Here is an 18,050-nt window from a genome sequence, read left to right as displayed (position 1 = left end):
GCATCTAACGTCACTGGTTTTTCTGGGGCCACGAGAGTCACTTTGGTCTTTTCCCCCCCTTTTCCTCCACTGTCCCATCCAGGCTTCCGTCAAGGCTCATCCACTTTGCTTTTTGCTTCCACTGCTTCTGTTTCTCAGAGAATTTCTGGAGTTTTTATCAAAACATTCCCTAAATAAATCCCAATTTCTCTAGAACACCAGCCCTCAAGGGGGCAAGTAATAAATTAGCCTCAACCACTCTTGTTTTGTTCCAACAACGCAGTTAGATGTCTGAGGGCTTCCCAAGACTTTTTAGAGGTTGCCCTTTAGCATAGCCACTTGCTCCTAAGGAGAGATTAATTTTCCTTAGGAGGCTCTTCTGCGAGGGAATTCAAATGAATTGTGTGCATTTTCTATAAGATATGTAACGTTGTCCATACCGTGAACAACTGAGAGTACCTAAGTGTGACATGGGAGGGGGGTGGCTATTTTTCCTCAGATGGATGTGACCAAAAATGAGGCAGGAATTGCCATGCATGTCGATCTAAATAAAAGGTTAAAATGAGGCAAGCTCAAAATTGTCAAAAAAATAAGTTTATTCCTGAATAGCAGAAGGATTGCAGTTCTGGTCTCACTAACTGTAGCAAGCTACAGGCCAGTCCACGGAGGGTTTGGGGTAGGCTGTATTTATAGGCAAGGAATAGAAAGACGGGAGAGTTCAGTGAGAGTCTGTTAAAATCAAAAACAGAGACCAGCTTTGAAAATTCCCCCGGAAGACAAAACCCGTACAGTCATCCAAACAAAGCTCAATTCAGCTTATTTTGAGAGCCCAACCTGACCCAGGTCATTTCTTGTTGACGCCTCTGGAAACCATAAACAACACTTTCCATGATTGATATGAGGCCATCCCGGACCAAACTCCCTCCCTATCATTAAAGAAAATTTTAATATTATCGGTTTTCTATAACTCAGGCATATGTGGAAATCGGTCTCCTAGTCCTTAAATTTTGTTTCCCTGAAGGCACATGCTTGTGATTTTCCTCATATTCTCCAGGCCCAGTTTAGACTGAAATTCTTTCACATTAAGAGTGAAGAAAAAATATTATAAGAAGTTAATAACATTTAAAACAGCCGTAACAAAACCCATTTTTCCGAAAGCTGGAGATTTGGAAATTTGATCCTAGTCACGTTGCTATTACTTCCGGTGTTACTATGAGCCTGTTTCTTTTTTCTTATCTTTTTTTGGGAAGGGTGGGGTGGGGACGGAGGTAATTAAGTTTGTTTATTTCAAGGAGGTCCTGGGGGTTGAACTCAGGACCTCATGCCTGCTAAGCATGTGCTTTACCACTGAGCTATACCCTGCCCTCTGAACCTGTTTCTTAACCTCTCTGAGCCCAGTAACTAACTCACCAGCACCTAACTCACCAGCACAGTTCGGATAGGAGGCCTTCCAGCCCTGAAAGTACTGCTCAAAAGACCCCGTACCACAGAGTTGAAAGGATCCTTTTATCTTTGCAGAAAACATGATAATTTTCTTTTAATTATTTGTAAATGCAGCCTTATTATGCATGTGTTGAAACAAAGAAAATGTAGCGTTTCTATTAAATCTTTGGATTAAATATGCTTGTGTAATGAAGTAAATGTCATGTGTACACACTTAAAATTCTAAAAATTTGTTTCTTTTACTTTAGAAAATTCGTAGAAATGGGTTTCATTGATGAAAAAAGAATAGCCATATGGGGCTGGGTGAGTTGTTTTATATGTTTTATGCCTGTTATTCGATTCAGCAATCATCATTTTCTAAAGTGTTCGCTTATAAGGTTTCTCATGAAATGTTAATGTTGCAACATAATTTAATCTGTCAATGGAAACAGTCAGTTTGGATAATGTGGGCTTCAAAGTGGTGGCTCTAAGTGTTTGTTCCCTTTTTTCAATCATTTTGTTCCTTCTCTGTAAAGCAAAGTAACTCATAATTAACGCATTTTAACTTAATTTCTGGTATTAGATTAGAGTATACTGAACTGAGCCATATTCATTAGAGGTTTACTTGCTTTTGTTATTTTAGAGGTTATGTATGTCTTTTCTTTTATGTTTTGTCCTTTCATTTTTATGAAAAGCTAAGATAAAGTTTGAAATTGCAGGAACTTTCAAAATGTACATTCCCTAGGACTCAGCCTATCCTAGTCATATCGTGGCCGTTTTGACCCTTTTTGTAATCAGATCTACCAGACCTAATGTTAATTTGTACTAACTGGAGAGAAATAATTATTTATTACTCGTTATAGGTCATGGAGACAATTTCCCATGTTTGAAGAGCCACGTGCAGGTTTTTTAAATACACGTAAAAAGAAAGTGACAAAATGTATCCGTCATGGGCAATGAAGTCACTGGAAAGTTTAGAGAAATGTGGGAAAGAGTTTAGATTTGCCCATTATAAATTATGATAATTACCCTTCAAAGAAGATTTCCTGTTTCACTTTTTGGTCTGAATTTGTACATTTGCAAGTCAATTTGCAGCCATTTGCGCTTGGGTTGTTTTTCTTGGCTGTTTTCTCTGAGAGAGGCCCGCACAAGATGGCGGGGATGAAACCCAATATTGAAGGGAAGCTGCAGGATCCCACTCAGCTCTCAGCTCAGTGACCAGATGAAGAGCTGTTAGGAATTTGTGGAAAGTTGTTACTTCAAGCCATTTGGTCCTTCTTAAAACTATCAAATGTTAAGTATCTAAACAGAATGGAATTCAAGTGGGTGGAAATAAATGAAATATTTTTGTGGGGGAATATTTCAGATAAGACCTTTCTTATGAAATTTCCTAAAGCAAATCCTTGAAAGGTTTAAATTTCAAGCTGAACACTTAACATATAATCATTAACATTTCTCTTAGAGTTTCACTTTGCTGTTACTTCTGGCTTTGAAATAAGCATAAGGTGGAACTTTTAATTTCATTTCTAGAACATTCTAGGTATAAGTAGTTTGGTAGAGAACCATGTATGTCTGATGATTTAAGGAACATACTCATCACATGAAGGAGAGTGGGCTTTATCCATGGCTCTGTGACATGTTTCTCTTCTCATTTTTCTATGTATCTGTGATCATTACACTTTATTCATTCTTTACATGTCAGTGGTTTTCTGGGTCTGGTCTTGATTTTCATACTTCTTCACTTCCTTAAGGAAGCCCATGTGGTTTCAAAGATGGTGATGACTGCCAGATCCCTGCCACTAGTCCCCACCTCTCTCTTCTGAGCTCCACATTTCAAATGCCTACTGGTCATCTCTTCCAAATGTCTTCCAGGGGCATCAAGCTTAACCTGTACAAGATAAACATATTATAGTCTACTTTAAAGCAAGTCCTCATCTTTAATAAGGACCTCACCACACACCTAGTCACCTGAATTAGTAAGTTCAAAACTGTTTTCAATTTCCCCTGCTCCCTGACTCCAACATTCTGTTGGTTAGTAAATTCTGTCAATTCTGCCTTCAGACATCTGAGTCTGTTCTCACCATCCCCACGGACATTGTTTTAGTTCAAGTTTCTTTATATGGAATTTAATCCAGGGCTTCTCAAACTTTAGCTTGCATGAGCATCACCCAGAGAACTTCTTAAAAGTTTCTAGGGCCCTACCAGCAGACTTTCTGATTCAGGACTCTAGGGCAGGGCCTGAGGGTCCACTTCCATGGACTACGATTGGGTGGTACAGGTTTAACTCTTCCAATTGCCCCTTTCTAGCCTTCTTGCTTTGGCCTCCTAAGCTTCAGTGTTGCTAATGAATTTATTGTTCCAAAACACAATTCTTACCATGTTGCTTTTCTGCTTTTATGTTTCCAAGGGCTTCACGCTGACCTCAGCCTAGTGCCCAAACATGCTTCCTTGCATGCAAGGCCCTTGGCAATCTGGTTGCCACCTACTTCTCCAGTCTCATCTCCCTCCACTTCTTCCCACATTGTATTTGATTTATGTCTGTGCTTCCTTGTTCCCATGATTTTATCAGTCCTGTTCCCTGCACCTGCAATAGCCATCCTCATTTTCTGTTCCCCCATGTCTTCCTCCCTCCAAAACGAAAAATTGCTGCTTGTTCTTTAAGACCCAACTCAGATATTACTTTTTGTGCTCCAAGAGCTCTCTACATTACTCTTAAAGGAATTACCATGTTTTATCTTGTTTGTGCACTGCTTTCTCTCACAAGAATGTCAGCTCATCAAGGGAATGGACTTTGTCTTTCTTCAGCTTTGTTTCTCACAATACATGGCCATCTCACACACCTATGATGTTGTTTAAACCCAATTTATTCCTAGAAGTCAATGTTCCCCCAAATGCATTATATTAGTATCAGGAAGTTTTTCCAGAAGAGGTTCTCTGGTCTAGTCATCGGGTAAATTATAAAGTCTACATAATAGTGTAGACAGGCTCTATGAACAAAAAATAAGGAATCTTGTTAAGTTTTGTTTAATACAGTATTACCATGATTCCATGGATACCTCTTTGAGAACTGGTCTTGAAGTCAGTAGGAAGCAGAATTGGAGCCTTGGAATGATACTCTTGTCTGCAGACTGAAGGATGGCCTGGTATGAGGGAGGGAGCGGTCCAAGGGGCTAGGAGAGCAGTGACACTGGCAGCAAATCCCAGGAGTCTGAATTCAGGCAGTGAAGAAGTGGGTGGCAACAGGTTATAGCTCTGAATGCTCTTTCATAGTATAATAAGCAGAGACCTATGGGAAATTGAAGGTGAGAAAGAAAAACATGTTGAGAATAACCATGTGGATTTCTTTAGCTACTACTTTGTTTGATAAGGATCTGTTTCCGTGAAATATTAGGCACCTTAATGATCTGAGAAATACACTATAGCTAACCACACAATTTTTTTTGCAGTCAATTGGTCAAAAGTTGCAAATCCTACATTTCCCTCCATTATCCGGATTAAGAAGGGGAGAGAAAGCATTTTTATTTTACCCTTTCATTTTTCTGGCACACACAACTGAAGTCCAGCAGCCCTGCTTTTAGCTGCTTATCTGACGCCCACTGTGCATTCCAGGACTATGCCTAGGAGGTGTCTGTTTTGACAGTGGTTCTGACCTGGGCAGTTTTGTCCCTCAGGTAATTTTGGCAACATCTGGAGACATTGTTGGTTGTCAGAACTGGAGGAGAACTACTAGCATCCAGTGAGTAGAGGCCAGAGATGTTGTTACATATCGCACAATGCACAGGACAACATCCAACAAAAAAGAATTATCCAGCCTAAAATGTCAGCATTGCTGAGGTTGAAAAACCCTGACTTATGTGAAGAAAAATTGAAGCAATTATTCTGACAATTGAAGAGCAGCAGGGGTTTTGCCTAAATTATTAGAATAACAACCTCATTTATGGGCTTTGCTTTGTTAATATAGCCCTAGCCAGGTGGTGTTGAATAAGCATTAGTTCATGATTTAATCTTAGTTCCTTTCTCTTCCAGTGACTAATTATAAGCAATTTGAATTGCTATGTGTGATCAACGATGTAAAAGTAGGACAAATGCACCTCTAATGAGACTATATTAGACTCTGAACTGAAAACTTCCCAAAGAGGTTGCTCTAACACAGGGATACAGAGGAAACGGCACGACTAGCAGTCAGGTGTCCTGCCCCTGAGCCCCAGGTCTGCCACTTCCTCTGAGTTTACTCTGAGCCTCAGTTTCCTCATCATGAAATGCAACAATAATTTCCTCACCAAGTCACTGTGAGGGTTCAATGAGTTAATAGGAAAGTCAGATATTAAACAAATATTTCTATTCCTACTGTGTTTCAGGTTGTATTCAGTGTTGGGGACACGTTCATTAACAAGACAGACAAAAAGCTCTACCTTTATCGAGTTGGGAATGGCTGGGGAGAAAGGCAATAAGTAAGATAAATAAGTAAGATGTATAGGGTGTGAAATGATGATAAGTGCCTTGGAGGAAAGCCAAACAAAACCAGAGAGGTGCATAGGACAGGGCTGGTGCAATTTTAGAAGGACAGGTCGGACTTTTTCTTCAAGTTAAAACTTGAAATGGGGAGGAGGTGAGCTAGTGGCAATTTCTGGGGAAAGAGCATTCCAGGCAGAGGGTGACAGCATTTGCCAAAGTCCTGGGGCTCGATCATGCTTGGAGAGTTCAAGGAACATCCAGAGAACCAGGGGATGCAGTGGGGTGGATGGCGGGGCGGGAAGGGAGACAGAGCCTGTAGGACCACAAAGACTGTCGCAGTAACCTTGGCCGTACAAACAGTGGCTAGGTATTATAATTGCCGGTAGGTAAAATGCTCCAAATGTTCCGTTACAGCTCCCATCAAAGTACTATTCCGTAAATCCCTCAAAATTCTGTGCCCTTTTAAGAATGTTTTTTAAATATCCTTCATTTAAACAAAATGGCAAGGCATCTAAGTGCAAAGGACACAATTCTAGAATTCTCATGGCCAATCTGCTCCGTGGGTTCTTTTCTTGTTGCAGACACCCACTCTGCTTGGAGCCCCACCCTTGGGAGAGCAGAAAAAAGTCAGCTCGGGTTTTTCTTTTTTTCCTCTTTATTTCTTCAACAGAAACAGCTTTTCTAAGCTGCCTAGTTTCAAGTACACCTTCTCCTGCTGCTACACGAGTTTTGCTTTTACAAATTCCTAGAGACAATTTGTATTCATCCTGAAAACATGAAAATTTTCTTTAGACACAGCACTACTATCTAATTACTGAGTAGATAAAGATTAATACTTTTATAACTCCTAAGATTTTGGACAGAAATGTTCAAAACTCTTTTTACTATATGCAAATGCTTTCATTTTAAATATCACTCAATGATATTTTCTGTTCTGGGACGTAGGGGAGAGAAGTGGAACCCAGTATTGTAATTTACAGGGAGCACACTCTTCCTATAAAACCCTCAACAGCAATCATATTTCTGAAGGACTCAGACTTACTCTACTTTCATTTAAACCTAAAATTCAGAAAGAAGGAGAACTCTTCCATTTCAGAAATAGTTGTTGCTAACCTATGAATCCAAACCAATTATTTTTATGTTAGAAGTGAAAGTTTGATCCTGATAGAGAATTTTCCCTCATCAAAATGATTTTTAAACCCACGGGTTCCTTCTGTTTTTAAAATATATTTTTTCTCTATTAAAACACGTTTTAGTTCTCTTCCAAGTATAATGAAAAGAGGCCATGGTATAATTGGAGCTGCTTCTTTTAGTCTGTATTTTGTAGCCAAGGGTCCTGAGTAAGATTCCCCAGAGTTGGAAACATTAAACTCTCAACTAGCTAGAAAAGTCTTCCCCTCACTGTTGAATTCAGCAAGATGGTTTAGCTTGTGACTTCCTCCTGGGTATTTCATGGGTTAAGACCAGATCCCCTGCCACGGATACGCTGCCCGGTATCAGTGTCTGCCTTCCGTTGCCCTCTTGTTCTGTAGGGCTCTCACTCCCGTCTCTCTCTTTTGTCCTCTCTAAAGACTGACTTTTCTGTGAAAGGCGTGATGTGATCTCTCCTGACCTAAGGGCAAATGATTCCCAGAAGTTAGAGAGTCGTACTGTCCTCTTGATTTGCAGGCACGTTCCTGTGACGGAACAAGAATGAACACTGAGAATCCCTCCCTAATCTAGCGCACACATTTTGGGAGGGCAGGGAGGGTGACCCTGTCCCGGAGCGCTGCTTAATCCATGTTCCTGGAAGAAGCAACTCTCTCCCATCATGTTTATATAGAACAAATGTGCCTTCCAGGGGGAGATGCAGCTTTATTATGATGCTCTGTTCCTTTCTTCATTTTTTAAGGAAAATGTTCAAATGTCCAAGTGACACAGGCAGGTATCTCCTTTCATTATGAGGGTCACATTTCTGAATCACCAACAGATTCCCTGGGGAAGAAAACTGATGCATGCTAAACCGGCTCCTGACTCTGCATTCTGTATCCCCTTTTGTATTTCTTTGTTTTTCCATTAAATTTGTAGGGGCAGGAGAGATGTAAGATTTTTAAAGGCACCAATGACTTTTCCTCCTTTGAGCTGCTAAACCAGAAATCCTCAAAACAGAATATGTAACACTACCTGATACACAAACTGGCCACGTCTGAAATTATCCAAGAGGATCTTTTGTCCTTCCCTTGCTGTTCTGTTATGAAAATAAATAAGTAAATACATAAATATAAGTTCTGCCTCACGGGACTTTGCGTATTGTGGGAAGTATCTTGCTTCTACATTTTGAAAGTGACCTTTTATTGTGCATTTCTTTCAAGTAAAATCCTGCTTTTGCCTTAGCAAGTTTCTGGTTGGGAAAAGATAAAGAAGGAAAAAAAAAAGAAATTCTTGCAGAAGAATTGCAATTATATCTCTCTCTTCAAATGCCCCTACATATTCTGATCAGCACACCAGTATTTATAATTTACTCGGGATTAAATTACTGTTATGTCTGATGGAGCTTGCTGCCCAGAAGGCAAGGTAGACATTTAACTTACCCCATCCATCTTCCCTAGCTCCCATCAGCACTTATTGTGAGTAGAATTGCCATAAAAATATGTTGGAGAGTTTACATAGGTAAATCTGGGACTGACTTGTAACAATGTCTCCACAGTCCTATGGAGGTTACGTCTCATCGCTGGCCCTTGCTTCAGGAACTGGTCTTTTCAAATGTGGGATAGCTGTGGCTCCAGTCTCCAGCTGGGAATATTATGGTATGGAAACATTTCATAAATGTTGCTGTGAAAACATTTAACACATAATTACTCTATATTTAAGGTTGCTAGGAAAACAAATTATGCAGTAAAATTCACCCCAGCATCACTGGGGAAAATATAATCTATAAATGAGGTTGTTTATATGATTCATTATAATCATGTTGCAACAATCAAAGAAATCTTAAGAAGAGGAAGGACTGTTCCCAAATCCAACGTATGTTATTTTTCTCTCCCAGAAACCTTGTGTCCCTTGATGAACTAAATCTTTAAAATCAGAGCTAACCCTGTGTTTGTGCAGGCACACAGGTGCAGCCTAACTGGCTTTTGAGCACATCTTAGGCAAAGTCAGGCCGGGGCGAGACAACTCACCTCCATGTCATGGTTTGCAGCTGCCAATTCCATTGCTCCAGAAATCAAAGAAACAAAACATTTGTTTGAGAAGTACACCTACCGTGTGTGCCTATTTTTATGATTAACATCAATGCAGGATAATTATTTGGAACTAACTCCAATAAGTGCACAAAAATTACCTTCCATCAGATCCTCTTCCCTGCGTCGGGGTGGAAATGAGGCAACTGCAACTTGTAGGGAATCTTCATTCAGAGAAAAAAAAAATGTGTGTGTGTGTTGGGGGAGGAGGACTTGTGGGACATACTTCCATCCCAAATTAAGGTACCAATACAAGTAGTAGAGATGGCTGCATTTGTGATTGCTTTTAAAATATAATGAGATCATTCCTAACTCAACATTCTGCAACTGAAGAACTTAGGATAGGAGTGAAAAAGCTTAAGACTAGCCCTTTCTTTCTCTTTTTTTAATGGAGGTAGTGGGGACTGAACCCAGGACCTCATGCATGCTAAGCACACACTCTACCACTGAGCTATACCACCTTCATAGTGTTGGCTGCTCCTGTGTCCATGATCTTCTCCTGCATTGCTTCTCCAGCCCTATTGAGGCAACTTGCAGGGCAAATGACTTGGGTCACAGTTAAGGAAACAAGAACCTTCCTCGGCAGCTCCCCCTGAGAGAATTGATGAGCAGTTATTCATCTGAGGAGCCTTGTCAGGTAATGAAACGACATGTATCTTATATATTTTACAGCATCTATCTACACAGAGCGATTCATGGGCCTCCCAACAAAGGATGATAATCTCGAGCATTATAAAGTAAGTGTTTTCTGTTTTACTGAGGTCATTAATGTATTTCAGATGTGCTAAATAATTGTAAAGCAGTCATTCAGAGCTGACACTATTGCTGGGTCTCCAAGCAAATGTGACAATCTTTTGTCAGCTGCAAAGCACCTCACTAGAAAGGAATTTGCTCCTTTTGGATTCTCTTTTTCCTTTCCCCATCCTCCCTTCCCGAACCTCCCTTTTCCTCATCCTCCTCCCCACCCCCACCCCTACACAGCTTGAGCAGGGCATCTTTTATGCCTAAGGTCTCACTCATATGTAACATGTGACACATAAACTTTCAGTTTTTCAAACTAAGAATCAGATGGAAGTAATGCAAATGATGATGAAAATGTGTTGCTCTGACTCTTAAATATTTATCAACCAAAGCAATACATAATTTCAGTATTGGTGCTAAGTCCATTGCACAATGATTTTGCTAGTTTTCTATTAGAACTTGCAGCAACTAAAATGTTAATTTTTCCTCTTTTCCAGAATTCAACTGTGATGGCAAGAGCAGAATATTTCAGAAATGTAGACTATCTTCTCATCCACGGAACAGCAGATGGTGAGGTTTAAGCAAGACTCTTACACATAAAAATACTGAGCCAGCATCACTTTGTTTAAGAAACATTAAGCATCTTCCTATGCCTGTGCTCAGGGTCAGTACCTAAGAGTCAGGGACATTTCCATAAACGAGTGTGATTACTCACTGCTGACAATGTCAACTGCATGACTAGATAATTGTTGGTGTTCATTTCCAGGCAGTACATTGTCACTCTATGCTTTCTGGTATTTAACAGCACTTTAACTCTCTCTCTTTGTTGCAGATAATGTGCACTTTCAAAACTCAGCACAGATTGCTAAAGCTCTGGTTAATGCACAAGTGGATTTCCAGGCAATGGTACATCACTTCGTCTCACTCGTGTTCACGGCCTTAGACCCCTACGCTAAAAGGAGAAATCATCTTTTCTTTTCTTTTCTTTTTCTTTTTTTCTTTTTCCTTTTCTCTCTTTCTTTTTCTTTTTTCCTTTTTAACTGAAACCTGACAAAGAGGCTGTAAGGTAGAGTACGCAGAACACTAGCAAATGAATCTTGCATCTTTCATTAACTCCCTGAAGGACACCAGGCAAATCACATCACTTCTGCTGATCCCAGTTGAGTCACATATAAAATAAGGCAACCACAAGATTAGATGATCTTCTAGCTCAACGATCCAGTAGTTCCGTGATCCCATGTGCTAAGTGGAGCTACGTGCCTTGAGTCCCTGCAAAATCCGAGACTCCCAAAGCAGCTAGAAGAATCTGTTTACTCAGTAAGAAGCAATCGCGGAATGTTATCAGAGACCTCAGAGGCTCCCTGAAATCATGCAGCTCCAGGCAGAGTTAGAGAATCCTTTCATCTCCCCGTTCTCGGTGCCTGACACACACCTGCCGGGCCCTTCACAGCTCGTATTTTTACTGAGTGAATGAACGAATGAGCTGGCTGTAAAATCCAGTTGCATGAAAAATGGGAAATGGAAACACAGAGGCGAACAAGGCGAAAGCCAAAGCAGGGGAGACAGTCCCTGATCGCTAATTCTCCCCCTCTTCAGGGAGCGTAAATTCCCCCTCACTTGCATCTGTTACGCAAGAATCTAGAGAAGGAAACCCCCATCTTTTGGAAATTTGGTTTTTTAAGATAATTTACAAAGCATGAGATGAGATTTTTCTGATCTTGTTTTTACCCCTTCACCCATTTTTTTTTTAAATGTGACTCCCAGAGTAAATTCTTTTCCTAAGTGTATAGCTTTACATCAACAACCACTAGCCACCTTCATTTGGTGAAAACAATAACCTTACTGGCATCTCTCCAGCAGTAAAGCTGAAATTTATAATACCATCTCCCTGGGGTTTTTTAATGATGCTATTTTTAACTCCTGAGAAGGGTGTTTACGGTTATATGTGCTGTGAATTTTCCGCAACCGAGAGGAATTAGATTCAGAGGCTAAAAGCCTCGTGGAATTTTTGAGCTAGAAGGAGCCTTAGAGAAAATCAAATCCAACCCTCTCCTTGTCCTCATTTTTCAAATGAGGAAACCAAGCTCCAGAGAAGCAAAGTGTCTGACCCAGCGCCCCAACTCTGGAACCAGAGCCTCTCATGATCCCCAGGATGCTGGTCACTGAAAATTCAGCCAACAGAAGCTCGAATATAAGTTTGAAAAATACAAAGCAGTAGTGAAGGTTAATAAAAGGGCTTGAAATCTTCCTGTTCTAAATATTTACATGTAAACTGCTTTATTTATGCAAGTATTCTTAAGTAGAATTTCAACAGGAATATTAGAAAAACCATCATCAGGCCCTGAGAGCACAAAAAGTCAGAAGTGGCTGCAGGAATAACAGAGTCTTCTCCCCTTTGTGTTTCAGTGGTACTCGGACCAGAACCACGGCATATCCGGCCTGTCCACGAAGCATTTATACACCCACATGACTCACTTCCTAAAGCAATGCTTCTCTTTGTCAGACTAAAAACGAGGCAGATCCAAGACTGTATCACAATCTGAACACTTCCTATAAATGCCTCAGACCGTTTGCTTGTTTTTCTCTTTATGCTGTTAAATGCTGGTATAAACAAACAAATGAATGTTGTTCTCAAGGCTGACAAAAAATTCGGAGGACTCAGAAGTTCAACCTAAATATTGTTTACATTTCCTGGCACTCTGTGAAAGAAGTGAAAAGGAGGCCGTGCCTTTTGCTTTGGACACAGACCGTGTTTTATCACCTGTTCCTTTGAAGAAAAAAAATAAAATCAGAAGCTAAAATGCTATTATTTTTCTCTGTGTGTGTTAATTTCACGTTCTGGTTTCTATTACAGGAAAACATGCTTGTGTTAGGCAAGTGCTTGAATAATATTAGGGTGGTCGTGGAGGAGAAGAATCTCGAAGCAGTTTTGGATTTTTGTAACTAGAACTCCAAACGCTGGAACAAATGGCTCAGAGAGTGCAAAAGCACTGCTCAGAAATCAGGGTGGCGATGCCTTCGGTGGAGGTGCCCTGACGCTTGCACTCTGGGCTGTCCCTCCAAGAAATGTTTATTAAGTTTCTCCCAGAAGATTTCTTTCACAATGCCGAAAGTATTTGATAAAATCAGAATTTTGAATCTAGGCTCCTTTTAAGAAATGCTTCTAATTTGGAGACGTTCCTATTTTAGGTCCCTTTTTAGAACAAGTAATGGTAACTGTTTTCGGATTGCTAAGCCTCACCAAACTAAATAAATCCAAAAATTAAATCAAATGGACATCAATAGCCGGAGAGGAAAAATGTTAAATCTATGAGATTTTTCTGGGGTTTTAGTTCTACATTATAGGGTTTATTCTGGAAAAAAAAAAAGAAGAAGAAGAAGAAGAAGAAGAGTCATAATGCCTGCAGTCCCAGAGGCAATGCTCTGCCGGTAACTGTTCCTGTCACTGAGAAGCACGGGCAGCTGGCCATCTCTGTGATTGTCACAGAATTTAAAACAATCCACACCAGGTCACCTGAAGATATTTCTTAAATGAGTGTTGAAAGTATCCATGAGGTCACTGCCTAGGGGACTTTCCATTGATGTGGTTCCCAGTGTTGGATTGCCCTGGGAGATTTTTCCCCACCCTTAGCTTCAGTCTTCCTGGTTGCAGGTGGAAGACCCTTATGCCTTCCCTCGTGCTGGCAAGCCAGAAGAACCAGTCCAGGTGTGGAAACTACAGCGGGAAGGGGCCTCGAAGATCATTCATTACAGACTCCTTTAGACTTCTCAGACCTTTCTCAGTCCAACACTCTTTCTCCTACTTTCTGAGACCGTGCCTCTCCCTCCAGTCACAGAGCCACACCTCACCTGTCAGGAAGGGTGCTTTGTGGAGGTCAAGGAGCCCAGGCAACATCCTCACAGACTCAGGACTGGCCACAGGCCCTGCTCTGCACGTCCACGCAACTGTTGATGCTCTGAGGATCAGAGGGGAGCTACTACCTTCCTTTCTGTTCTGCAGGGAGCAGCCTCTGAAGCAAGCCCAGATTTCCTCGTGATATTCTAGAGGAGACTAGCCAACAGTCCTCTCCTAATACTTTATGAAGGGAGAAAATGGGGCAATTACAAATAATAAGAAAGTCTTGTTACTCCAATTTATTTTCTGCCTTTGTGGAGTATGCAGATTTGGTATTTAATATCAGTGTGCAAAAAGTGGTCTCCAGCCTCAGGCCTTGGTTCCCAGAGCCACAGAGGTAACTTCTCCAAGACAGATCGAACTGCATCACTTTCCCAAGTAGAAACCTCCAGGTATTCTCCACAGTCTACAGAATAATATTGTAGATATTCGATGTAGAACATTTTCATTATCACAGAAAGTGCTGTTGGATGGTGCTATCCTGGAGGAATCTTCACAGACCACATCTTGGAACAGAGCATATGGTAGAAGCTCACCAACTGATGAATGAGTGAACGACGCTGTGTTCGTGGAAGACAGGCGTTTCTACATCACTACTGATGTGGCCTTCCCTGACGCCCTCAGGTACAGCCATCCAGGTGCTCCTCAGGATGTCAGCGTGTGTCCATGTGTTCATTCATTCATTCAACAAACACTGTCTGTATACCTGACACCATGCAAGATTTTGAGGATATAGTGGAGAGCAAGTCAGCAACTAAAGTGGTAGGGTTTTTTGTTTTTTGTTGTTTTTAATGTTCACGTTTTGTACAGCTTTGCTAGATTTTTTTTTTTTTGGCTTGAAAGATAAAAAGGACATAAAATACAAAGATTTTAGTAGAAAATATCAAACTGAAAGGATGATTAAATGTCTTACCTTTTCTATTTGTAGGAGGTGAATTATAATAATAACTCTTCTTTGCCACATTTTCTGCTTACATATGAGACTTGGGGAGGAGGGTGTCCCAACACCCTAATTAATGTGGCAGAGTATAATCACCCTTCATGTATCACCAACTTGAGATTTCCATGCATCATTCCACAAATGCAGCTGTCAGCCCACTGTTTTAGGTACTATAGGTGACACCCCCTCAAAAAAAAAGACTTGTATGTTAAACAGTATACATGTCAGTCTATAGGCAGTAGCTTAAAGTTTGTAAAGGTGAGAAGTGAATATGAGTAACCCCAATGCAAGTTCAAATGAGATCAGTACCCTGGGGATGGGATTCTGGTACATGTGAGAGGAAAGCCACGAAAAATTATGCCAACTCAAAATAATCTCAAATTTTAATCCTGCAATGCTGGCTTTAGAGCTATTTTAAGAGGTTTCAAAATTCTAAGTGACCATCAAGTATTTGTTAGAGTGAATGAGAAAGAAGGAGCAAGAAAATGGGTATTTTGTTAAATTGAATACAAATGAGGGAAACTTTTCTTGAGATTAAAAAACATTTTTTTTAATCTACTGCAAAGTGTGAAAGTATGTTTTATTTCCTTCAAGAAACATTTTGTGATACCTGTGCAGTGCATGGCCGTATTCTGGGTCCTGCAGGAGTTATGAAGATGAATGTATGTGACAAGTTCTCCGTTTCTAGACTGTTTCAGTAAAGGCGCCTTAACGAATCTGATTTTCCCAACATTTGAGCATTTTTCAGAAACTGACAGATCTTTATGCAAATGTTGTTGCCAAGCTGTTTGTAATGGTGAAATTATACTTTGACAGTAACTCTTTAAAATATATTAAACCCAGCTAAGGTTTTTTTTTTGAAATGTTGCCAATTAAGTGACTTTAATGAGCTTCTTGATGGTAGTGTAATTAAAATTCAGATGTTCTAATTGTAAAAAAAAAATACAGTTCTGGAAAACTTAACAGTAAAATAAGCAAATGTAAAATGAAGTAGGGCTAATTTAAATGGTGATTATGTGGTCTTCTGAGAAGATTCTACCAAAACAACGTGTTCAATTATCCTGTTTGTAAAGCAGAAAGAAGGCACCTAACAGATACGTTACATGTATCCAGTAAAGCAGAGATTTTGAGTTTATCTAATAAAACAGATTTTAAAATTCTGAACACAGTAAACGCTTCTCAGCTTGTGAAAGGAGATTTGCTAAAACACTTCCTTGGCAGTATGGACAGGTACCTTGGCAATTCTAAGTGAAATAATTTCTAATTCAGGGAGAAATGAGTGCCTGGACCTTACCAAGCTATTCATGGGGAAAAAGATCTGGTTTCTGGCAAAAGTCTCTAATGACCACCTGCTCAGATTATTGGCATGCAATACTAGCATGCTGGTCACAGACACTTCTTTTTGACGCACAGGTAATGTCTTTGGCAAGCTGGAGCAGTATGATTTCATTCTATTGGCCTCTAATTAATCCTCCATTACTTACTCTACTTACTTTAAAAATGGCTTTGACAATATATGATTTAATAAATATTTGTTGGTACAATATTACATCCTTTGCTCTGTGGTGATACAGAGTCCGTATCCTGTGCACGAGAGAGGGGTAATCATGTCAAACCGTGGTCTGACATTTGTCTTCTCTTTTTCCTAATTATTGTTCATTGACAAGCAAAGACAGGACCATCTTTGCTAGCCATGAATTATTGGCTATTCATTATTATTATTATGAAACTAGAATCCATATATGTGATCTCACCGTGGAAACAAGTATGTAAATAGTATGGAAATAAGTATTTAATAGAAATAAGTATGTAATAGAAACTTGCCTTTTCCCCTTCAAAGCAAAGACAAAGGAAAAAAAAAAATCCCTAAGCAGCAGGTGGCCCATAGTCAGGAGAATGGGGTTAGGGAGGACATGAATCTTAGCCAGAGATTTAAAAGAAGGTGATCTATGAAACAAAAATAATTTGCGTTAGGAAATAAAAAGCCCACTGCACTGCCCTACATCCAATTCTCACTGCCCCTAGAGACACCACAGACTGAGGAATTTTGGCACAAGATTCAGATTGGAAAAAGTCAAGTAAGTCTCTGGAACGTTATTGATTATTTTAGCATCTTTTTTTTTGTCAATAAAAAGTAGTTTTAAAGTATATTTTATTTAATAAATGTATTTCAAGTACTAAGGGTTTCTTTCACATTGTAAAACAAGGATAGCTATGCAGGTAGGTCATAAGTTCAAATCCTGAACGTTTTGTTGGTTGGTTCTTTTAAATTCAGATTATAAATTTGGAGTCATCAAAAATAAGCCAGTGAAATATGTCTTCCAGAATTTGTACATTTACGATCACAGTTTTCTAGTTGACCATTCAATATGGGTGAATTGAACTTTCTAGGATCCCATCAATGTGGCTGAGTATGGCCTTGGGTATCTGCAAAATGACCAAACAGAATCAAGAGAACTGAATTCTAATTCTTATGATTTGGGCAAGCGCTTTATCTTCCTGAGATTCCATTACCCCTCTCTGTGCCACAGTTACTGAGTTAAATCCATGGCTTTGCAAGCCCAACGAATCCTTCTGTGTCCCATTAGGATATAGTGCAAGGTAATTCCTAAGCCATAAATCCTCTTCCAAAAACTGAGACCATAGCTTGGATAATAGGAGTCAATCTGGTGTTTTAATTCATTCTTCCCTCCTCTGGATCTCATCATCTTCTGGGATTACAGTGGTTACACTGATTATTTCTGTTTCTTTCCAATACAGAGTTCTCACGGGTCTCTTTTGAGGCTCTTTTTATAGAGATGGCGTGGGAAAACAATCTTATATCCCCTTAAAACAGGTCAAAGTGTTCTCCCTGACTTGGATGATGAAAATGAGGCCTGAGGCCACCATTGCACTTTGCATGATGCTGATATGATAACATTCTCAAAGGAATTGCCATCACCATCTACCATCTTCCTTGATGAGACTGATTTTATGTGAATTAAACTGATAGTTGAGAATCTTGTATTGGACAAATGCACAGGATGCCCTGGAGTAGAGTTCCCAATCTCAGTCAACTGCTGAGGCCAGCTAGGCAATCAGAATAAATGAAGCAAACCAAGGAGGGGGTCAGCAAGTTCTCAGTAACCTAAGGGTGACACTCAGGCAAGCTGGTGAGTGCGTCTAGAGGGGTGACGCCTACTGATTCAAACTGTTGCCCTGGAGAAATATAGGCCTATTGCTTCCCAGCCTGGTTTTTGTCAAAAGATACCAGAAAATTGGAGAGTTAAATATAAACTCTCTCAATTTTGAACTCTTGACAACTAATTTATGAGTAAAGAAAACTCATCATGTCAGATTTGGTCTGTGGATATCAATTTCTATTTTAAATAATCATTTAATTGCCCCCTTTTTTGAATGT

General features: G+C 40.0%; 1 protein-coding gene across 1 annotated transcript in view; it reads left to right on the top strand.

Moving 5' to 3' along the window:
• FAP (fibroblast activation protein alpha) overlaps positions 1-12,621 on the top strand; it is a 63,015-nt gene extending 50,394 nt beyond the window's left edge. Inside the window, exons 22-27 of the mRNA XM_006196221.4 lie at positions 1,671-1,725; positions 8,543-8,642; positions 9,747-9,811; positions 10,313-10,385; positions 10,648-10,721; positions 12,222-12,621. Of these exons, the coding sequence (XP_006196283.1) occupies positions 1,671-1,725; positions 8,543-8,642; positions 9,747-9,811; positions 10,313-10,385; positions 10,648-10,721; positions 12,222-12,323 (469 nt within the window). The 3' untranslated portion in view covers positions 12,324-12,621. The remainder of the gene's footprint in view (positions 1-1,670; positions 1,726-8,542; positions 8,643-9,746; positions 9,812-10,312; positions 10,386-10,647; positions 10,722-12,221) is intronic.
• Positions 12,622-18,050: the final 5,429 nt, after the last annotated feature.

The sequence above is a fragment of the Vicugna pacos genome, chromosome 5, assembly GCF_048564905.1.
Source record: "Vicugna pacos chromosome 5, VicPac4, whole genome shotgun sequence".
NCBI classification, from domain to species: Eukaryota; Metazoa; Chordata; class Mammalia; order Artiodactyla; family Camelidae; genus Vicugna; species Vicugna pacos.
Note: the sequence above shows the minus strand (reverse complement) of the source record. Positions and strands in the feature narration are given on the sequence as shown.